At 43.9% G+C, this 20,365-nt stretch overlaps 1 protein-coding gene across 7 annotated transcripts in view; it reads right to left on the bottom strand.

Moving 5' to 3' along the window:
- Positions 1–20,365, bottom strand: part of LOC139473194 (neuralized-like protein 4) — a 41,635-nt gene that overhangs the window by 3,128 nt on the left and 18,142 nt on the right. For 4 of the 7 annotated variants that reach the window (XM_071255712.1, XM_071255713.1, XM_071255715.1 and 1 more), the window contains exons 11-26: positions 18,877–18,945; positions 13,042–13,120; positions 12,372–12,541; positions 11,490–11,624; positions 11,155–11,294; positions 10,298–10,510; positions 9,391–9,489; positions 8,416–8,541; positions 7,093–7,266; positions 6,338–6,496; positions 5,050–5,229; positions 3,739–3,817; positions 2,451–2,558; positions 2,017–2,155; positions 1,575–1,690; positions 311–458 (exon numbers count right to left, since the gene is read on the bottom strand). In XM_071255712.1, the coding sequence (XP_071111813.1) occupies positions 311–458; positions 1,575–1,690; positions 2,017–2,155; positions 2,451–2,558; positions 3,739–3,817; positions 5,050–5,229; positions 6,338–6,496; positions 7,093–7,266; positions 8,416–8,541; positions 9,391–9,489; positions 10,298–10,510; positions 11,155–11,294; positions 11,490–11,624; positions 12,372–12,541; positions 13,042–13,120; positions 18,877–18,945 (2,134 nt within the window). The remainder of the gene's footprint in view (positions 1–310; positions 459–1,574; positions 1,691–2,016; positions 2,156–2,450; positions 2,559–3,738; positions 3,818–5,049; positions 5,230–6,337; positions 6,497–7,092; positions 7,267–8,415; positions 8,542–9,390; positions 9,490–10,297; positions 10,511–11,154; positions 11,295–11,489; positions 11,625–12,371; positions 12,542–13,041; positions 13,121–18,876; positions 18,946–20,365) is intronic. The other 3 variants (XM_071255716.1, XM_071255717.1, XM_071255718.1) reach the window with 1 other exon arrangement.

Here is a 20,365-nt window from a genome sequence, read left to right as displayed (position 1 = left end):
TATGATGGCTGGACCAGACAATCCAGTGATGAGGCATGTGTGCTGAAATGGGGGGTGATGCCAGTCAGCAATATTGCAGCTATATGATGGCTGGACCAGACAATCCAGTGATGAGGCATGTGTGCTGGACCAGACAATCCAGTGATGAGGCATGCGTGCTGACATGGGGGGTGATGCCAGTCAGCAATATCGCAGCTATATGACGGCTGGACCAGACAATCCTGTGATGAGTCACCTGTGCTGACATGGGGGGTGATGCCAGTCAGCAATATCGCAGCCACATAACAGAGCCCTGATCTGGTACACCTACCTGTGTTTTGGGGCGAACTCGGAGGCTCCTGCGTAGCGTATTGTGGGGGAGAAGAAGATCTGCTGCCCCCCGAAGCTGTCTGGCTTGGCTTTCTCTGTGAACACCTGTGGCTGTGGAATGAGGATGCTCTTCCCCCCGACTGGGTCACCTGGAGACGGAAGCAACAGTTACTTCATGTAAAGACCTGTCACTGTACCTGCCAGGGATTAATCCTGGATTCTAAACCAACCCTGGCACACAAACTGGGAAAATATCATCATTTATTCAAAAGTGGGACTATATTAACATTCTTATTTTCTTAACAATGCTTAAAAACAGAGGCATATTAACATTGTATTATTAGATTGTATCCAAAGCAATGATAAAGCACTAAGTATGAAATTGTAATAAAGAAGTTCTTCTTCTACAAATCTTATCCTTACGAAGCCTCTTTCTAGTTACTGGTCCTGTTATCAGTGAATTACAGATTATTAATTAGTTATTGGTCACATACAACCATGAATTTGCTGCAGTCTCGGAGTCACATATCAGCCTCTGAGCAGGTACAGATAAACCCCTGCATACACACGTTTACACTGAGACACTCAATCCACTCTGTAAGTCTGGAGTAAGTCTCCATAACACCCTGTAAGTCTGGAATAAGTCTCCATAACACCCTGTAAGTCTGGAATAAGTCTCCATAACACCCTGTAAGTCTGGAGTGAGTCTCCATAACACCCTGTAAGTCTGGAGTAAGTATCTTTAACACCCTGTAAGTCTGAAGTAAGTCTCCATAAAACCCTGTAAGTCTGGAGTAAGTCTCCATAAAACCCTGTAAGTCTGGAGTAAGTCTCCATAACACCCTGTAAGTCTGGAGTAAGTCTCCAAAACACCCTGTAAGTCTGAAGTAAGTCTCTATAACACTCTCAAGGTCTTCAGTAAGTATCTATAGCATGTTGTAAGTCTGGAGTTATTAGTTATAATCTGGGATTCGAACAAAAAATCAACAATCCTGGAAAGCACAGGATGAAAAGCGAATTGCTGCACCTTAGATGACAGAGCACCCGTGCCCTACAGGTGCTGCCATGCCAGTCTGGAAACCATGCATACTAGATCACTACTCTGGAGGAAGTCTGGAGTAAGTAGTCATAATCTGGGATTTGAACCTTGCATACTAGATCACTACTCTGGAGGAAGTCTTTACAGTGTCATTGTTAATCCCGTGGGAATGAAACCCTCTGTGTTGAGTACTGGAGAGGAGAGAGATGTGTTAGTGCTGCTGTACCTGGCAGTAAGAGGTCACCATAGTCCAGTATTCGTCTCACCACCTCCACCCTGGTCCCATGGTAGGCCGCGTGCCACTTCTCAAACACATTCAGGGAGTGCGCTTTACAGGGAGCTCTGCGTGTCAGAAACACCAATCTCAAGTTATTTTGTATACTGGAGTGAGTGAGTGAGTATGGTTTTACGCCGCTTTTAGCAATATTCCAGCAATATCACGGCGGGGGACACCAGAAATGGGCTTCACACATTGTACCCATGTCGGGAATGGAACCCGGGTCTTCGGCGTGACGAGCGAACGCTTTAACCACTAGGCTACCCGACCGCCCCTTGTATACAGGAAGACAAATTAATGACTTATTCATTTCAAAAAGTAACTTCTCACTTACACAGACGCCTGGAGTGAATCTGTTTTGAAGTATTAAGACAAGAAAGTGACAGCTCACCTGAGCACAAATCTGCACCAGCCGAAGGGTACAGCGTAATCACTTGGGGGGTCCCCCCTCCGCACGTAGAAGTCGTCTCCCCTCATCTTATGACAGGTCTCACAGTAACACATGTTGTACTGCATGTCGAAATACCCATCTGAAACAATAACAAGCATGAAATACTCATATCCCGCCAATATGACATGTCTGGTTCTGTGCAAGGCAAGAAATATTTAAGGTTTTCAAGATCTGCCCCGGAAACAAGCACTCCCGCCATTTTCAGTCTAAGTCAAAGTCATTGCTATGTAAACTTGAAACATTGTCTTTTAAAATCCAAAACTTTTAAAAGGCACCAGTTTACAACGAGACCTATCTATGTGCCAAGTTTGGTGAAGAAATATTGTACAGTTTTCAAGATCTGCTCCGGAAGGAGCACTACCATCATGTCTTACCTGGCAAGCCCAGTGATGTGCGTAGTCTTGAGCAAAGATTCTGATATTCACAGTTCCTCATGACAGACAGGTCACACACCATCCTGCCTCCCTGCTTCTCCTTCACCACTGCAACAGATCAGTCACACTCAGTACAATCACCATCCTCCATCATCCAGGGTACTTTATCTCCATCCGGATAAATGCCCTGGATCCACCTGCTTTTGGTTTAGGAAGTGAAGTCGCTGTTTCTACCATGAATTAGGATAATACTTGATTCTGATTGGTCAGAGGTTTCAAATGACAATAACAACCTCTGCTTGCTTGGTTCTGGTTCCAAGCTTAGTTTATTGAGGTCAGATATAAAGGAAACTTAGCTCTACATTGGAAACACATAATGCTCATCTGTTAATTCTATTCTGATAAATACCCTTGAGCTATTTGTTAACATAGTTAGATTTCAGGAAGTGACATCACAACCTCTCTTACCAATAACCACTGATAACGTTGCACAGAATTTCTCTCTCAAAAGTGCACTTTGACTAGATTGCTGTTTTAGCATTCATTTATTTGACCAGGGTAAAAATGAAGCCACAAGATTGAATGTTGTTTTGTTTTGTGTGTTGCTTAATGTGGCACTAAGCAAGAAGTACAGTGGAAGAGAGATAGACCTCCATTGGTTGACACTATCTGATGGTATGGACAAGCTTCAAATGGTTGACACTATCTGTTGGCTCAGAGACATCTCATATGGTTGACACTATCTGGTGGTGCAGAAAGACCTCAAATGGTTGACACTATCTGGTGGTACAGCGAGACCTCAAATGGTTAACACTATCTGGTGGTACAGAGAGACCTCAAATGGTTGACACTATCTGATGGTACAGATAGACCTCAAATGGTTGACACTATCTGATGGTACAGATAGACCTCAAATGGTTGACACTATCTGGTGGTACAGAGAGACCTCAAATGGTGGACACTATCTGGGGGTACAGAGAGACCTCAAATGGTTGACACTATCTGGTGGTACAGAGAGATCTCATATGGTTGACACTATCTGGTGGTACAGTGATACCCCAAATGGTTGACACTATCTGGGGTACAGAGAGACCTCAAATGGTTTAAACTATCTGGTGGTACAGAGAGACCTCAAATGGTTGACACTATCTGGTGGTACAGAGAGATCTCAAATGGTTGACACTATCTGATGGTACAGACAGACCTCAAATGGTTGACACTATCTGGTGGTACAGAGAGACCTCAAATGGTTGAACTCCCTGTCAACATGGGTTGCAAGACCACTCACCATCATCAATGTCTGCCTTCTCTCGGTCGTCGCCCACGTTGAGGGGCGGCATGTTCCCTTCCTCGCTGACTATCGTCACCTGCAACACCACACAAAGTCTGAGATAACAGGAAAGTCTGACACCACAATATCACAACAACTCAACTGCCACTTCTGTACCACATCATCAGCCTGCAAATCAACTGACATTTCCCTGTATTTAAAATGTTCAAATATTTAATCAATTTGGTCTAGTAAAAGGTGTTTTGTTTGGTTTCATAGATGCCAAGGTCTGTATTCTCAATGGATGTAAACTGTTCTGACATCACCAAAGTTGCATATTTCTCCACACAAACATATCCAGGGTTTGAGTCAGTATGATGGGTTTAACACCACTAACACCAGTATACCTGAGAGTCTATTAGCTTGAATATTGGCTCTACTGAGTGAGTGAGTTGGATTTAACACCGCTTTTAACAGTATTCCAGTTATATTCCGGCATGTCAGCTGAATGTGGGAGGAAAGCCCGAAGTGATGCAGGTCTCAGACGTTTACAACTTCGGTGAAACCCACGAGCACAGGTATGGTGCTGACAAACCTAGAAACATAATCAGGGCGAACCGGGATTCGAACCCACAATCATAAGTTTCTGGCGTGCCCAAAGGACGCAACTCTGCACAGCGAATCGCGGTGCCTTAGACAACTGGGCTACCTGTGCCCCCAAATGTGCCTCTTAGTATCATGTTCAGTTTACAGTCATCATGTAGAGTATTATAACTGAGCTTACAAGACCGAACAGAATCTTACTAGACTCAGGCCTTTGACTTGTGACTAAAGCCGCAGACTGATATTAGTTACATGACGTCATGTCGTCATGTCAGCATACAGGTCATTACCACTATTGGGAAACCCACGAGCATATGCTTGGTGAAACCCATGAGCATATGCTTGGTGAAACCCATGAGCATATGCTTGGTGAAACCCATGAGGATATGCTTGGTGAAACCCACGAGCATATGCTTGGTGCCGTCAATGCTTGGTGATCCCAGATTTGAACTCAGACCATAGGTTTCCGGCACGCCTAAGGAACTTAACTGTCCACAGCGCATTGTGGTGCATTGGGTGATGGGCCACCTGAGCTCCCCTCAAGTAGAATGCCAAATGAAGGTGAAACAATCACAAGATACAGGTAGTTATGTCTAAAAATAGATTTTAGACCTTAAGCCAGCTTACCTGCATCCATTCTTCACAAGTGAAGGTGCCTTAATTATCAAGGCCAAAAGTGTTTTTTCTGTTTACTAATACAAATTTGGACAATTGGTTCTTGGTTACCTGTTCACATTGGCCGTACAAGTCGACCATTCCGAAACAAGGCGTGGGGACGTCTTTGACTGCTACTCCCTGGTCGACCCCGTTGATGTAGAGGTGGAGGCAGTTCTCGTCATCCACCAGTAGCCCAACATACTGCCCCACCTGTACGCTGTCCAAGTTGCAGGACAACAGGTCTCGCACCTGACAACAAATCACATCCCATTCAGCTGGTTCAAGTCACAAATAGATAGCTTCAAAGGATTGTGCTTTGTAGACACATCGTAACGCTTAGGGGAAGTGTGTGAGCAGTAATTCAGTGATAGAAACTAACATTTGCAGTCCACTCGTCCTTATATTGATAACATGTAGCAAGACCCTCAAAAATGGCTTTGATTTTATGATACCTTAACTCTTGGGCAGTTTGGCAAGGACTACAGGACTAGTGCCAATTCCTAATGCTGAGTATCACAGCTATATCACCATAGTTGTTGTTGTTGGTTTGTTGTTTAACGCCGCACTCAGCAATATTCCAGTTATATGACAGTGGTCTGTAAATAATCGAGTCTGGACCAGACAATCCAGTGATTGATATCATGAGCATCGATCCACGGAATTGGGATCGATGACATGCATCAACCAAGTCAGCGAGCCTGACCACCCAATCCGGTTAGTCGCCTTTTACGACAAGCACAGTCACCTTTTACGGTAAGCATGGGTTGCTGAAGACCTATTCTACCCCGAAATCTTCACAGGTCATATCACCATGGTGTGTAAGGTGACACCTGCTATTTGTTTGGTTCATGGATTCAATCAACTGGAGCTAGCCTGCCTGGTGGGTTATTGTCCATGGCCACAGTGACTTGGAAATCACACAATAAGAAAACTCCTGACAGGCCTGTCCTGAAGATCTGTCATAAGGTGTGTGTCTGTTTGTTAATTGACTTCACACTCAGCAATACTCCAGCTATATGATGGCGGACTGTAAATAATCAGGTCCGGACCAGGGCCCACATGCACAAAGAGATCTTAGCCCTAAGACTATTGTAAGCCTATGTTAAAGTATGGGAGTTAGGATCATCTTAGCGCTAAATTTGCTTTGTGCAAGTGGGCCTTGATAAAACAGTGATTGATATAGTGAGCAATCCTCCACACCGACAGGGTATGAAGATACGCAATCAACCAGGTCACTAATCCAGACCACCAGATCCACTTATTCTCCTCCTAGGACCAGCAAAGGTTGCTGGGGATCAATTCTGAGGTCTGTGTACTAAGACACAGTGGTGTCCCCGTGTACATCACAGTTGCCTACCTTGCACCCACAGGAGAAGACCGAGTCTCCATGTATGACTAGTGATGACTTTTTAATACTGATGGCTGAGACGGGGAAGTTGTAGCGGTCGCAGGAGAAGCCAAGGACGCCCAGCATCATGGAGGCGCTCCAGCGGGGGTTCAGCTTGTCGATCCGAACCTGCAACATGACAACTTGACTTCATATTCCATGGCTCACCTGTAGTTAGAAATATATTTAGTTGTGGCCAACAGAGACAGATTTGAATTTGAACATTCACAGCACGCAGCTGGTGTTGGCATGGGTGTCAGAAATGTAAGAAGTGACAGGTTTTGTTACTTCCAAGACTCAGGACTGAAGCATTTTCTTTTCTTTGCTTGTCACTTTACCAGTTGTTCATAGATCTGCCAACCCACAGTTTAAAGTCACTTGTGTAAATCTGTGAGTATATTGCAGCTTTCAGCATTATTCCAGCCACACTATTGTCCTCTGATGCAAAACACCACCACTTTCAGTCAAGACACATGCCATGCCTAATGCTCACGTCTCTTGTACTAGCTTATCAGGGACAAACGTCAGTCTTAGTGAGTGAGTACAGTTTTATGCCACTTTAAGCAATATTCCAGCAATATTACGGCGGGGGACACCAGAAATGGGCTTCACACATTGTACCCATGCGGGGAATCGAACCAGGGTCTTCGGTGTGACGAGTGAACACTTAAACCACTGGGCTACCACGCCCCCTTAGTCTAACATGCACACAATGTCCAACCTACCTGAAAGAGCTTCTTGCGTGTGAGGGGTTTGTGGGACACCACGATGCCCTGGTTGTAGCTGGCCACCCGCCGGGCTGTCAGGTTGTTGTTGCTCAGCAGAATATTCTTCCCATGGTTGCCTTGGAAACTGGTGATACTTGCTGCCATGGTGTCGTGGTCCTGGTCTCGATCAGCCTGCACACAAGCAGCATTCATTCCAGGCTCTTAAGTAATTATCAAAACGTACAGTGCACTACAGCATTTTATTACTTTACAGGACCCTCATATTGCCTACAAGGACCCTTCAAATTAATTATTGGGGGTCTCCTGAAACCCCCTCTTTTGTAAGTCAAGGTAAAACCCTGGGGTTTGATCTGGCCATGTGCATGTATGTGTTTGCGTGTGTGTGTGTGTGTGTGTGCATGTATGTGTTTGCATGTGCGTGAGCGTGTGCGTGTGTGTGTGTGTGCGTGTATGTGTTTGCATGTGAGTGTGCGTGTGCATGTACGTGCACGTGTTGTGACTGCTTGTACTAGCCTGGACATATTCCACCTTTATAGTGGCAGCCCACTGAGATGCCATGCCACAGTTTTAACATGGACACCCCAATCATACACAGCATACTGATTCTGAGCCAACCCGTTCTTATTCTATCCTGTCAGTGCCTCGTGCACAGTGCCTCGTGTCCAGTGCCAGACAGGGTTACAATCAGTACCAACTTTTAATGTCTTTTGGTATGATGCGGCCATTTGCACTGACATTGGCTGCAGACTTGTGGCAGAATATCTGCCTCTGAGCAGGTCTAGATAAACTGATGATGGGGTGTTTGTCCAACTCATATTTCTCCGGATGATCATCCACACAGAACACCTCCAAATGTTCACGAAGGAGCACTTACTATTCCCATGAGGCCAGGGAGTTTTGGTAGGGACAGTAAATTTTTCATATAAGTTTTTCATACAATTGTATTCTCTGAAAGGAGAAGCCACACTTATATTTCTTCACAAGACATTATATTTCAGTAAACCAGTGAACAATTTATTTGTTTACAAATCCTGAGGTAAAATTTGGTTTTGCAGTATTTCTTTGAACAAATTATATTAAAAAAATACCCCAGTCACCTACCCTCAAAATATCAACTAGGCAGTTCCTTGGTCAAACGATGAGTGTAATGCATACCGTGTAATGCATACCATTGGTTAATAATAAGAAGAAGTCCCATTTGCTGTCTGGGTTGTGTGTAGAGGGAGCATATGTCCACACCATTCAGGGGTATGTGCAGCTCCCTGGGGAGTATAAATCCCAAGCTGCCTGATAGGCGCTAGACGAGTGCCAGTTTCTCACCTGGGAATCTACCTGGTCCAGGATGACGGGAGGAGACTTGGGGGTGCTTGGGGTTTCAGCTATTGCACTGCTGATAATACTGACTGACTCCACTGATCCATACAGGTCTATCACAGCGAACACATTCTGTACACACACAAAGGTCAATACATGATTAGACAGTTACAGAAGGCCAAGGTAACGACTACTGTCAAGCAAGCTGTAAACTAAACAAAACATGAGTAAATAGTGACTGTGGGTAAAATACATCCATATGCCCTGAGCCCTGAGTCACTTTCCACTGACCATGCTGACCGTCTTTCTCAGCATTGATGGGTCTCTGATGGGTCTCCTGTGCTTTCGATCCGGGGTAAAATAGGTCTTCAACAACCCATGCTTGCCATAAAAGGTGGCTATGCTTGTTGTAAAAGGCGAATAACAGGATCGGGTGGTCAGGCTCGCTGACTTGGCTGATGCATGTCATCGATCCCAATTGCGTGGATCGATGCTCATGATAAATCACTGTATTGTCTGGTCCAGACTCGATTATTTACAGACCGCCGTCATATAGCTGGAATATTGCTGAGTGTGGCGTTAAACAACAAACCAACCAACCAACCTGTGCTTTCACATACACTTACAATAATCATACCTGTCAAGGAAAGACCTACGACAATTGTAGTGCTAAAATCTTTGTGGGGAGATTGAGCTTAACACTGCTTTGAACAGAATTTCAGTTACATCACTGTGATCCCTGTTTCAGACATTTACCACTTTGCCGAAACCCATGAGCACTGGCGGGGCGCTCAGACATCTGGGCCACCCATACCCCTGCTGTGTTGAAGGAGGCCCTGGTCGGTTGTGGTAAAATATCTCCACTGTTGTTGGGCAGCCACTGTGGCCACCATGGTAAAGAGAAACAGTGAAGACAATGGATTGTGTTATGCGGAAATAGTGTGACCTATGATGTCAAGATATGCTGAAAGACTTATTTACCTTTGGAATGTTGGAAGCAGCTATTCCAAGGTCCTCCCCATTCAGGTAGATATGAAGAGTGCCATCAGAACACCTGCGGATACCGATTCTGTTTCCCACCTGACAACAGAAAAACATCAGTGAGAGAGAGAAAGAGCTGGGTTTAACAGTACAGATGTTGTGACCTGGGGTCGATTCCTGACATGGGTACAATGTGTGAAGCCCATTTCTGGTGTCCCAGTGCCTGATATTGCTGGAATAGTGCTAAATGTGGCATAAAACCATATTCTCTCACTCACTCATTATTCTAGTTGATGTGGATTGCCATTGAAAGGAAGACTTGTTCCAGGTCAACTGGCAATCACAGAAAGTTACATTCAAGTCAACACAAAACACTTGGTTTAGTCTGACGACTGAAATGTTCCAGCAATCAATCTCAGTTCAATACTTATTGCAACGTCAAGGCTGCGGCTGGAACCCAGCACAACATCATGAAGCACAGCCCCCCTTTAATCACCAAGACACACACATTGTCTCAGTTCAATAGTTATTGCAACATCAAGGCTGCGGCTGGAACCCAGCACAACATCAGGAAGCACAGTCCCCCTTTAATCACCAAGACACACACATTGTCTCAGTTCAATAGTTATTGCAACATCAAGGCTGCGGCTGGAACCCAGTACAACATCATGAAGCACAGTCCCCCTCTAATCTCCAAGACACACACATTGTCTCAGTTCAATAGTTATTGCAAAGTCAAGGCTGCGGCTGGAACCCAGCACAACATCATGAAGCACAGCCCCCCTTTTAACCACCAAGACATTTTCTCTCAGCCGAGGACAACAGAAACACAAGATCTTGTAGCCTCATCTTGTACTTCCACACTAAGCTCCACAACACCACCACCATCAAACACCCCTGTGTGTACCTCTAATCTCTCCAGGGAAGGGGCATAGTTTTCTTTGATAGTTTTGCCCGACTTCTTGACCTCCGACCCTGACACAATCCATGTGACCTTGGAGGTGATGTCCTCGGCGCTGGCCGGGATCTGTGAGAGCGGGGTGGAGTCCGAGATGGCCATGGTTGTCAGGCCGATGTGTATCGAGCCAGACCACTGGTTGGACACCTCCTCTACCTTCATCTGCAGGAAAGAAGGGTTACCATGGTTACCAAGTACTTTTTTATCAGAAGAGTTACGATGGTTACCAAGTACTTTTTGGATTACAACCCATAATTTGAATTACAATTTCAAGATCAGTAATTCATTACTTTCAACATGAACTATTTATTATCCTGTGGCTTGTAACAGTTGATATTTGTATACTGGATCCATTCACGAATCCTCCACTATTAAGTTGACCGAGGTGAGAGGATCATCCTTGATCTAAACTAAAAGAGGCGGTCGGGTAGTCTAGTGGTTAAAGCGTTTGCTCATTACGCCGAAGACAGGGGCTCGGATCCCGACATGGGTACAACGTGTGAAGCCCATTTCTGGTGTCCCCCGCCGTGATATTGCTGGAATATTGCAAAAAGCAGCTTAAAACCAAACTCACTCACTCACTCACTCTAAACGAAAAGCCTAGATATGTGAGTGAAATGGGCGCAGACTCAAGTCCCAGCATTATGATGATAGAAGTGGAATAAGACGGCTGTCTGTAGATAATCAAGTTTGAGCCAGACAATCTGGTGATTGACATCATGAGCCGGTCCTTGACATCCTCGACTAGACTACCCCCTACCCAGCAGCAGCAGTACCATACCAGAATGAAACTTCCCCATACTCACCTCAAACAGCTCATCATACTTAAGTGGCTCGGAGCTGAACACCACCCCGTGGTTGAAGTTCCTCACTCGGTTCGCAGTGCAGCCGTTGTTTTTTATCACAATATTCTTTCCACAGCAGTTACTAAATCTGTGCGTTATTTCTGGAATTATATGGGAAGAGATTACGCACTGAAGGATACTATTTAAAGCAACTTTATGTTCCTTTTCTAGGACATTGTTCATCATCCGAACTGTCAAAAAGATATTTTCAAATTCTGTAATGACAAAGGAATGTCCTATGCTATAAAACAATGAAAATTCTCTAATGCCATTCGTCTTCACAACGTCGTACTCACCTGAATTAAGAGCAGATGAGAGACTCTGTTCTATGTCCGCTATGACGATATGGTTGTCCGTGGGCAACACACCTGAGCCGCTGGTGATGCTCACCTGGGCACACTGCCCGTACAGGTCCACCACGGCATACACACCTGGAACACAAGACAGCGGATCTACATCAGGGGATGACTCAGGTAGGTCTGCATCCCTGCAGCAGGATCTATTGTGTCTACCTGTGACACTGTATCTACCTGAGGCCATTGTGTCTACCTGTGACATTGTGTCTACCTGAGGCCATTGTGTCTACCTGTGACATTGTGTCTACCTATGACATTGTGTCTACCTGTGACATTATAGCTACCCAAGGCCATTGTGTCTACCTGTGACATTATATCTACCCAAAGCCATTGTGTCTATCTGAGGCCTTTGTGTCTACCTGAGGCCTTTGTGTCTACCTGTGAGATTGTATCTACCCAAGGCCATTGTGTCTACCTGTGACATTGTATCTACCTGAGGCCTTTGTGTCTACCTGTGACATTGTATCTACCTGTGACATTGTATCTACCCAAGGGCTTTGTGTCTACCTGTGACATTGTATCTACCAAAGGCCATTGTGTCTACCTGTGACATTATATCTACCCAAAGCCATTGTGTCTACCTGTGACACTGTGTCTACCTGAGGCCATTGTGTCTACCTGTGACATTGTATCCATCCAAGGCCATTGTGTCTACCTGGGACATTGTATCCACCCAAGGCCATTGTGTCTACCTGGGACATTGTATCTACCTGAGGCCATTGTGTTTACTTGGGACATTGTGTCTACCTGAGGCCATTGTGTCTACCTGGGACACTTTGTCTATATCTGGGACATTGTATCCACATTGTGTGATGTGCCTACCTGGGGCTATGTCCTGACATGCCACGCCCTGGTCCTCTCCGTTCAGGAAGAAGTGTAGGCTGCCATCAGAGCATCTCATCATCCCGATGCGTGACCCCACCACGATGGCATCCAGATCAAGTGGGTACCCGTTTCTGATTGTCGAACCATCCTGCATGATCGCTGACCCACTGTGGAAGACAAACAGTAGGTAATGGGAGCAACTCGGGGCAATCAAGCAAACGATACTATAAACCTTTGTCAATAACAATAGCAGCCTTCGCAAAGTCAAGTCAACATAGCAACAACATTAATCATAAATGATCACATCCATAGCAGAATGAACTTGTCGCAGAGTCCCCAGAAACCAATGCTGGTCTCCCTGTGGGGCTTCTGGGTAAGAATTGGTCCCCAGAAACCAATGCTGGTCTCCCTGTGGGGCATTTGGGTAAGAATTGGTCTCCAGAAACCAATGCTGGAATCCCTGTGGGGCATTTGGGTAAGAATTGGTCAACAGAAACCAATGCCGGTCTCCCTGTGGGGATTCTGGGTAAGAATTGGTCCCCAGAAACCAATGCTGGTCTCCCTGTGGGGATTCTGGGTAAGAATTGGTCCCCAGATACCAATGCTGGATTCAGCTGGAATATTGCTGGGTGAGGCACTAAACAACAAACAAATGACTAACGCCTACCTGAGCATCCAGGTGTCGTACTCGATGTCGGTCATGGTGTTGGGGAAGTCCAAGTCCTCAGGCTTAATGAGAGTCACACCTGAAACCAGTGCCAGGTCATTATAGTGGTTGTTGAAATAGGGCATTCTATCACATTCAGTGGTGGTATAAGTGTACACGTCATGAAGAAGAAACTTATTCTACGGATGAACATCGAAAATGACAAGAACACATCAACATAAACGCAATCTTCAGTGATAAACAGGACTGACATTTCATGCAAACTGTATGCACATTTCAGATATTCTTGATACAATATACATAGATTTACAATTATCAACATTACATGCAAAATAAAAATATAGTTTGTACATATCCAAACTTATACTAACTGATCAAAAGTGCATACACTGTTTCCATGTGAAATATCTAAAAATGGCTAAAATATATAGAAATATGTCCAGAAAGCAGTCACTTGCAATTCAAGACCTATTTCGCCAATATTGAGGGATTGTCTAAATATTTGGTAAATCTTCAATATATCCAAAGGGACAAGAAGCCAAAGATGGTTAAGCTGGAGGCTCAGGAAACACCAATTGATTTAAGACGACTCCAGCCTCAGTTAGTTTGATTGGGTGGTTGGTTGTTTAACGCCGCACTCAGCATTATTCCAGCTATATGACGGCGGATGTCAATAATCGGATGTCAATAATCGACGCTGGACCAGACAATCCAGTGATTGACATAGGAGCATCAATCCACGCAATTGGGATCGATGACAGACATCAACCAAGTCAGTGAGCCTGACCACCCAATCCCGTTAGTCGCCTCTTACGACAAGCATAGTCGCCTTTAATGGCAAGAATCTGTTGCTGAAGATCTATTCTACCCCGGATCTTCACGGGTCCCAGACTCAGGCTTACAACGATCACAAGTCTGTGTTAGAGTATGGGACTTACGACAGTCATAGTGCTACATCACTTTGTGGAGTGGTTTACAAGTTCAGTTAGTCCTACAATTCTAAAGGAACCTGCACCAGTCAGTCCTACTGTTTTTGAGTATCACATAATAGTTTCATGCTGTTGTCAGTAATATTAGTATGTCATGGCAGCCCCAAAGCTTAGTGTGAGCACTGATCCTTGTTTGGATGAAGGGCATGCTAGTATACGGCCTGTGTGCTTACTTAGGGAGGAAGACATGTTTACCACTGAAACCCATGAACAACAGACAGGGCTGACAAACCAGGGGGTTAGAACACAGAATGAATGGATCCTGGTGCAACAAAGGGAGGTAACACAGAGATGTCTGACAGGTCTAGGGTCGTAATTGGAGCAAATCTGGGATCCTAACTGATCAGCAGATCCTGGCAAGGCCCAAGAAGTGTCAAATTACTTTTGTTCCACTGACATTATATTGCTCTGCAAGGACATATTTCTGACTACAGGCAGTAGTGAGACATTTCAGTCAGATCATCACGTGGCAATCTATTGTCTGTTCTTTAATGTACATACACTGTAGTCACTGACACAATGCAAAAACTGGCTATACAATCAAATTACACCATTCCTTCCTGACTGAAACAATCAGGCGTACCATCTCCCACACAACTGGCTGGCAGTATACACCCTCCTGAGGCAAGGGAGTTAGTTAACTGTCTGTATAAGTCCAGTTTCCACCCTTGGCGTACCATCTCCCACACAACTGGCTGGCAGTAGACATCCTCCCAAGGTAAGGGAGTTAACTGTCTGTATAAGTCCAGTTTCCACCCTTGGCGAACTAGGCTGGAATTATGGAGTTTCATTTTGGCTGGACTAACGAGTCTATGCATAGACCTATCAAAATCGCAAAACGAACTAGACACCCTGTTCGTAAACAACATGCATTTCAACGTGCAGATTTCGGTCGACTGCATGATTGGATTTGCAAAGCATGTGTACCGCCAGCTGGGTGTCTACAAACATTTTGCAAATTCTTTCATGTTTTTATATCTAGGTGCTCACGTAATTTGATGCACTTCAAGCGGTAAAACATGTATTATTGAGTGAGTGAGTGAGTGAGTTGGGTTTAATGCTGCTTTAACAGTATTTCAGTTATGTCAGCTATATTGTCAGCTAGATGTTGGGGGAAAGCCCGAAGTGATGCAGGTCTCAGACGTTTACCACTTTGGTGAAACCCACGAGCATGGGTATGGTGCTGACAAACCTAGAAACATAATCCAACCCACTATCATAAGTTTATGGCAATTTCTTCTCATCAATTCCTAAATTAAGCCACAGTGGAGACTATGTGAATTGTATTTATCAAAACAAGCATGAAATGCTCATATCCCCCACCAATGGCACCACTTTACTGTTAGACCTATCTATGTGCCAAGTTTGGTGAAGAAATATCATATGGTTTTCAAGATCTGCTCCAGAAAGCAGCACTGATGCCATTTTCAGTCTACATCAAAGTCGTTACCATGGAAACTGGGATTTTTTTTGGTCAAAAATCCCAAACAATCAAAAGGCAGCAGCTTACCACTAGACCTATCTATGTGCCAAGTTTGGTTAAGATATCTTTCATGGTTTTTTAGTTTTGCTCCGGAAACAAAGCGTGACAGACGGAAGGACGGAGGGACAGCACCCCCATTGCTACATCCCCCTTCCACTTGGTGGTGGGGCATAATAAACTGGTGACATAATACACTGGATTTGGAGGGAGGCCAGGCAATCAGCTACACAGCTTCACAACAGCTACATTGTACCAAGGGGAGGACAACACATACCAGGCCCACTGCCGCAGAGTAAAGGCAAGGAGGAATAAATATTATTTTACGCCGCATCAGCAAAATAAATGGCAAAGTCCATGAAAAGCAGCATAGGTTCATAGAGGAAGCAACATGACACGCTGACAAACAACATACATTGCTCTGACACAAGAAACTGAACCAAAGATTGTGTTTTTTTTATTGAGTAAGTGTATGTTGTTTTACGCCGCACTTGGGACAGTCATGGAGATGGCACAGAAACACAGAGTGAAAAAAGTGTAGTCTTAGTGTATTGGTACGTTTAAATCAGTCTTAGTGTATCGGTACGTTTAAGTCAGCTCTTGGTGTATCGGTACGTTTAAGTCAGTCTTAGTGTATTGGTACGTTTAAGTCAGTCTTAGTGTATTGGTACGTTTAAGTCAGCTCTTAGTATATCGGTACGTTTAAGTCAGCCTTAGTGTATCGGTACGTTTAAGTCAGCCTTAGTGTATCAGTACGTTTAAGTCAGTCTTAGTGTATCAGTACGTTTAAGTCAGCCTTAGTGTATCGGTACGTTTAAGTCAGCCATAGTGTATCGGTACGTTTAAGTCAGTCTTAGTGTATCGGTACGTTTAAGTCAGCCTTAGTGTATCGGTACGTTTAAATCAGTCTTACAGTAAACATGAGGCAGCTCAGGCCTATTTTGCCCTGGAATCCATACTCGGTATCTCAATGATTAACTCGTTTCTTTGTGTTTGTTTCTTGTTGTTTGACAAAGAACTCAGCAATATTCCAGCTATATGACGCTGGTCTGTAAATAACCGAGTCTAGATCAGATATTCCAGTGATTGACATCATAGGCATCGACCCTGTTCTCTACAGTAGGCTACTCTGGTAGACAAAAGGTGATCTTAGTGCCACAACTATCGTAAATCCCATACTTTAACATAGACTTACAAGCATCATGGTATTAAGATCACATAGTGGAACTGGACCAAGGTCAATCCATACCCTGTTCTCTACAGTAGTCTACTCTGGTAGACAAAAGGTGATCTTAGTGCCACAACTATCGTAACTCCCATACTTTAACATAGACTTACAAGCATCATGGCATTAAGATCACATAGTGGAACTGGACCAAGGTCAATCCATACCCTGTTCTCTACAGTAGTCTACTCTGGTAGACAAAACATTTATGTTACACAGAAATCTTCTGAAATTTGAAAATATGTTATTTATGTGCTTATTTTCATATTGTAAAAACATTACACAATAATTATTAAGAAAATCAGCAAAATGAAATTAGTAATATGGGTAACTAGTTCTTGCAAGACAGCACTGCATCACAGAACACAGTGGGTGGCCTCGATTCTAGGGCTGGGATGGGTAACTCGGGTATTCGGGTGGGGTGGGTCCAGATTAGGCCCCGGGTACCCACAGGACGACAGGAACCGTGGTTAGTCATGTGACATTCTGTTTAATGACAATAACAATCATACTCCATGGTTACACTACAAGTCACTATATGGTCACATTTCCTTCTGACGATGCACAAATTTCCTTCTGAATTTAACATGTCTGAGTAAAGATAAAGCTTGAGTCAACATCAGTGTATGCATCATCAGATCATGTTATGCATGTATTTAAGTAGTTTTATCCAGGGCTCCTGTAAAACAAATCTCAAGTGGACATTTTGTAGGCAACTCTTGAGGCCTACAGCAGGTATCGGGGTGGGGTAATAGGGGGTTGGGTACTGGGTAGTAAATTTGGACTCATCCCAGCCCAATGTGTTTCAGTGGTGCAGTGTCCTGGTGTCAAATAGCCCAGCTTATATATAGCTCTATATATAGAGGTGTATGTAGGTATTAGTAAAGCAATGAAACAAAGGTTCTTGTCAAATAGCCCAGCTTATATATAGCTCTATATATAGAGATGTATGTAGGTATTAGTAAAACAAAGGTTCTGGGGTTATTGGTTAAAAGCAAACAAGCGGGGTGTCCAGCACTGCCTTGTTCAACATAAACACGAGTGAAAGATGACAGAAGTTTCTGGTTAGTTTCAGAACTTGATGAAACTGAATCCTATCAATTGTCACATACTGTAATCACCCTAATAACAGCCCTTGGTGCTTTGTATATTGACAAAAGTCAAATTTGTTGTCAGAGATCGAGTGGTGTGGAACACACTTAGTTCAAATACTGATGAAAATAAAATATTTTTAATGAAACGTAATCCTATGTAAAAGGTCCTGTTGTATACACAAGGAAATCAGGTCAGGTGTCATGTAAATCTTAGTTTCAGCGTGAAGATTACTTTGAGATTTGTTTTGAAGTTGATCAGGGGTGTTTCTTGGGGTGGGTGCTTCTTAGGACAAATACGGTTCAGTGGTCACATGATGGATTTGGACAAAAGTAGTGAACGTTAATAGAAAAAACAAAATAAACATGACTCAATGGTAAAAATAATGGCTACCGTTACTGAAACTGTGCCCAGTTTTACACTGAAATTCAAGTTTGTTACACACAATCTTAAGAAAAGGCATGCCTGTCACCATGGTAACCTGTTAACTCTCTTTGTACCACTTATAAACTCCAGCCTCATGGACCGAATTTCTTTTGTAACAAAACTTATTCTTCAAAACATTACTTCTTGCAGAAAACACATGCACGTAACAGGCAACATTCCTTGCAGAAACATGAAATAATTTGTAGATTTTTGCCACGGAGTCATTTGCAACAATTACAGGCCTTAACCCTATAAGCAGTGGTGGACACCTTGCAAGTTCAGCAAGATGAGATCTACACAGAGAGACAGGCAGTTCCTTGAAGCGCAGCCTAATCAACCTTAATAATAATGTACTTAATGGCTTTTTTTAAAGACAAGACAAAACATTCACCAATTAAAATTAAAATTTGAAGCCAGAAAAAAGAAAACATCCGAACACAGGAAACTCAATAAAAAGCAGAAAAATTGCATGCACTATACAGGAAGGGCATTCTATTCAAGGTCCAAACCTCACTGGCCTCAATCTGGAGTAAGCAGACTTGGGGGCGCAATTTCAAACCTTAAATATGAAGGTGAAGGCCAAACGTGCAAACATGACTAGTATCTAAGCAGATGCAACATACCAAGTTTCACCCCGGGTTGTTTCAGGGACGTGACATGATCTGGCCAGGTAGGTGTGCACCCATTGACACCTAGAGACACACGGTAAACCACAGTCAAACCCAGCACATATATGAATACAGCAGTATTGTGGCATGGAAATTATCAACTTGTGCTTGCTCGTTTCTTGTTTAACGCCGCACTCAGAACAATTCCAGCCATATGACAGCGGTCTGTAAATAATCGAGTCTGGACCAGACAATCCAGTGATTGATATCATGAGCATCAATGAATGCAATAAGGGATAAGATGACATGCATCAACCAGGTCAGCAAGCCTGACCACCACTTGATCCTGTTAGTCACCTCGTATGACAAGCATAGTCGCCTGTTACGACAAGCATGGTTGCTGAAGGCCTATTCTAACCTGGATCTTCACGATGTAAATTATCAACAGAAAACTTCTTAAAACTGCTTTGTTTTGTTTGTTGTTTCATGCCGCACTCAGCAATATTCTATTGATATGAGATCAGCCTGTAAGTTAACAAGACTAAGCCAGGGATGCCAGGGGTTGATATTATGAGCAACAATCCACACTGTAGGTATCATTGTCAACCAAGTCACCGAGTCAGTAGCATTAGGATCGTGACAAGGGCGCTTGGACTTCTATATCTGTTTCAGACAGGGGTCTTCAAGTAAAGAAGACCACACAGTTCTATCTACTTTTTCAAATAAAAAAAGATAAATATGATACAGTTCTAAGACCATTCTTCCCTTCCCCACTCCCAATAATAAATGACCAGACCCTTAAGGAAATGGAAAGGACCCCTGGAGGGTCAGTGAGTATGGTTTAACACCGCTTTTAGCAATATTGCAGCAATATCACGGCGGGGGACACCAGAAATGGGCTTCACACATTGTACTCATGTCAGGAATCAAACCCGGGTCTTCGGCGTGACGAGCGATTGCTTTAACCACTAGGCTACCCGGCGGGACAAGCGAATGCTTTAAACACAAGGTTACCCGACCGTTCCCCTGGAGGGTCAGTGAATATGGTTTGACGCCACTTTTAGCAATATTGCAGCAATATCATGGGGATGTTGAGGCTCGGCAATAGAGGGAAAAGGTTAAACTTGGTCTGACGACGGTGAACTTGAGGTTGATAATGTGACAGTGGATCTTCATCGAGTAGAGCTCAGTTATCCAGTATACCATATCCCCATTCTATTAGGACAAGTACCAACAACCCATTGGCTAACCTATTGACTTGGAGTCAAATGACATGACACTGATCAAATTTCACACAAATGTGATAGTGTGAGGTAGGGCGATGGAGATGGTCGTTTCACTAAAGTAAAAGGTCCCTGGCCCAGACTTGATTATTTACAGACTGCCATGTAGCTGAAACATTGCGGTGTGCGGCATTTAACAAAACACGTGAACAACCATTGTGACCATTCCTTCAGTTAGTCTTGTGACCAGAGTGGGATGTACTACTCCGGTGCGCATGTAC

Source organism: Haliotis cracherodii, unplaced genomic scaffold, assembly GCF_022045235.1.
Source record: "Haliotis cracherodii isolate W230 unplaced genomic scaffold, xgHalCrac1.p SCAF_27, whole genome shotgun sequence".
NCBI classification, from domain to species: Eukaryota; Metazoa; Mollusca; class Gastropoda; order Lepetellida; family Haliotidae; genus Haliotis; species Haliotis cracherodii.
Note: the sequence above shows the minus strand (reverse complement) of the source record. Positions and strands in the feature narration are given on the sequence as shown.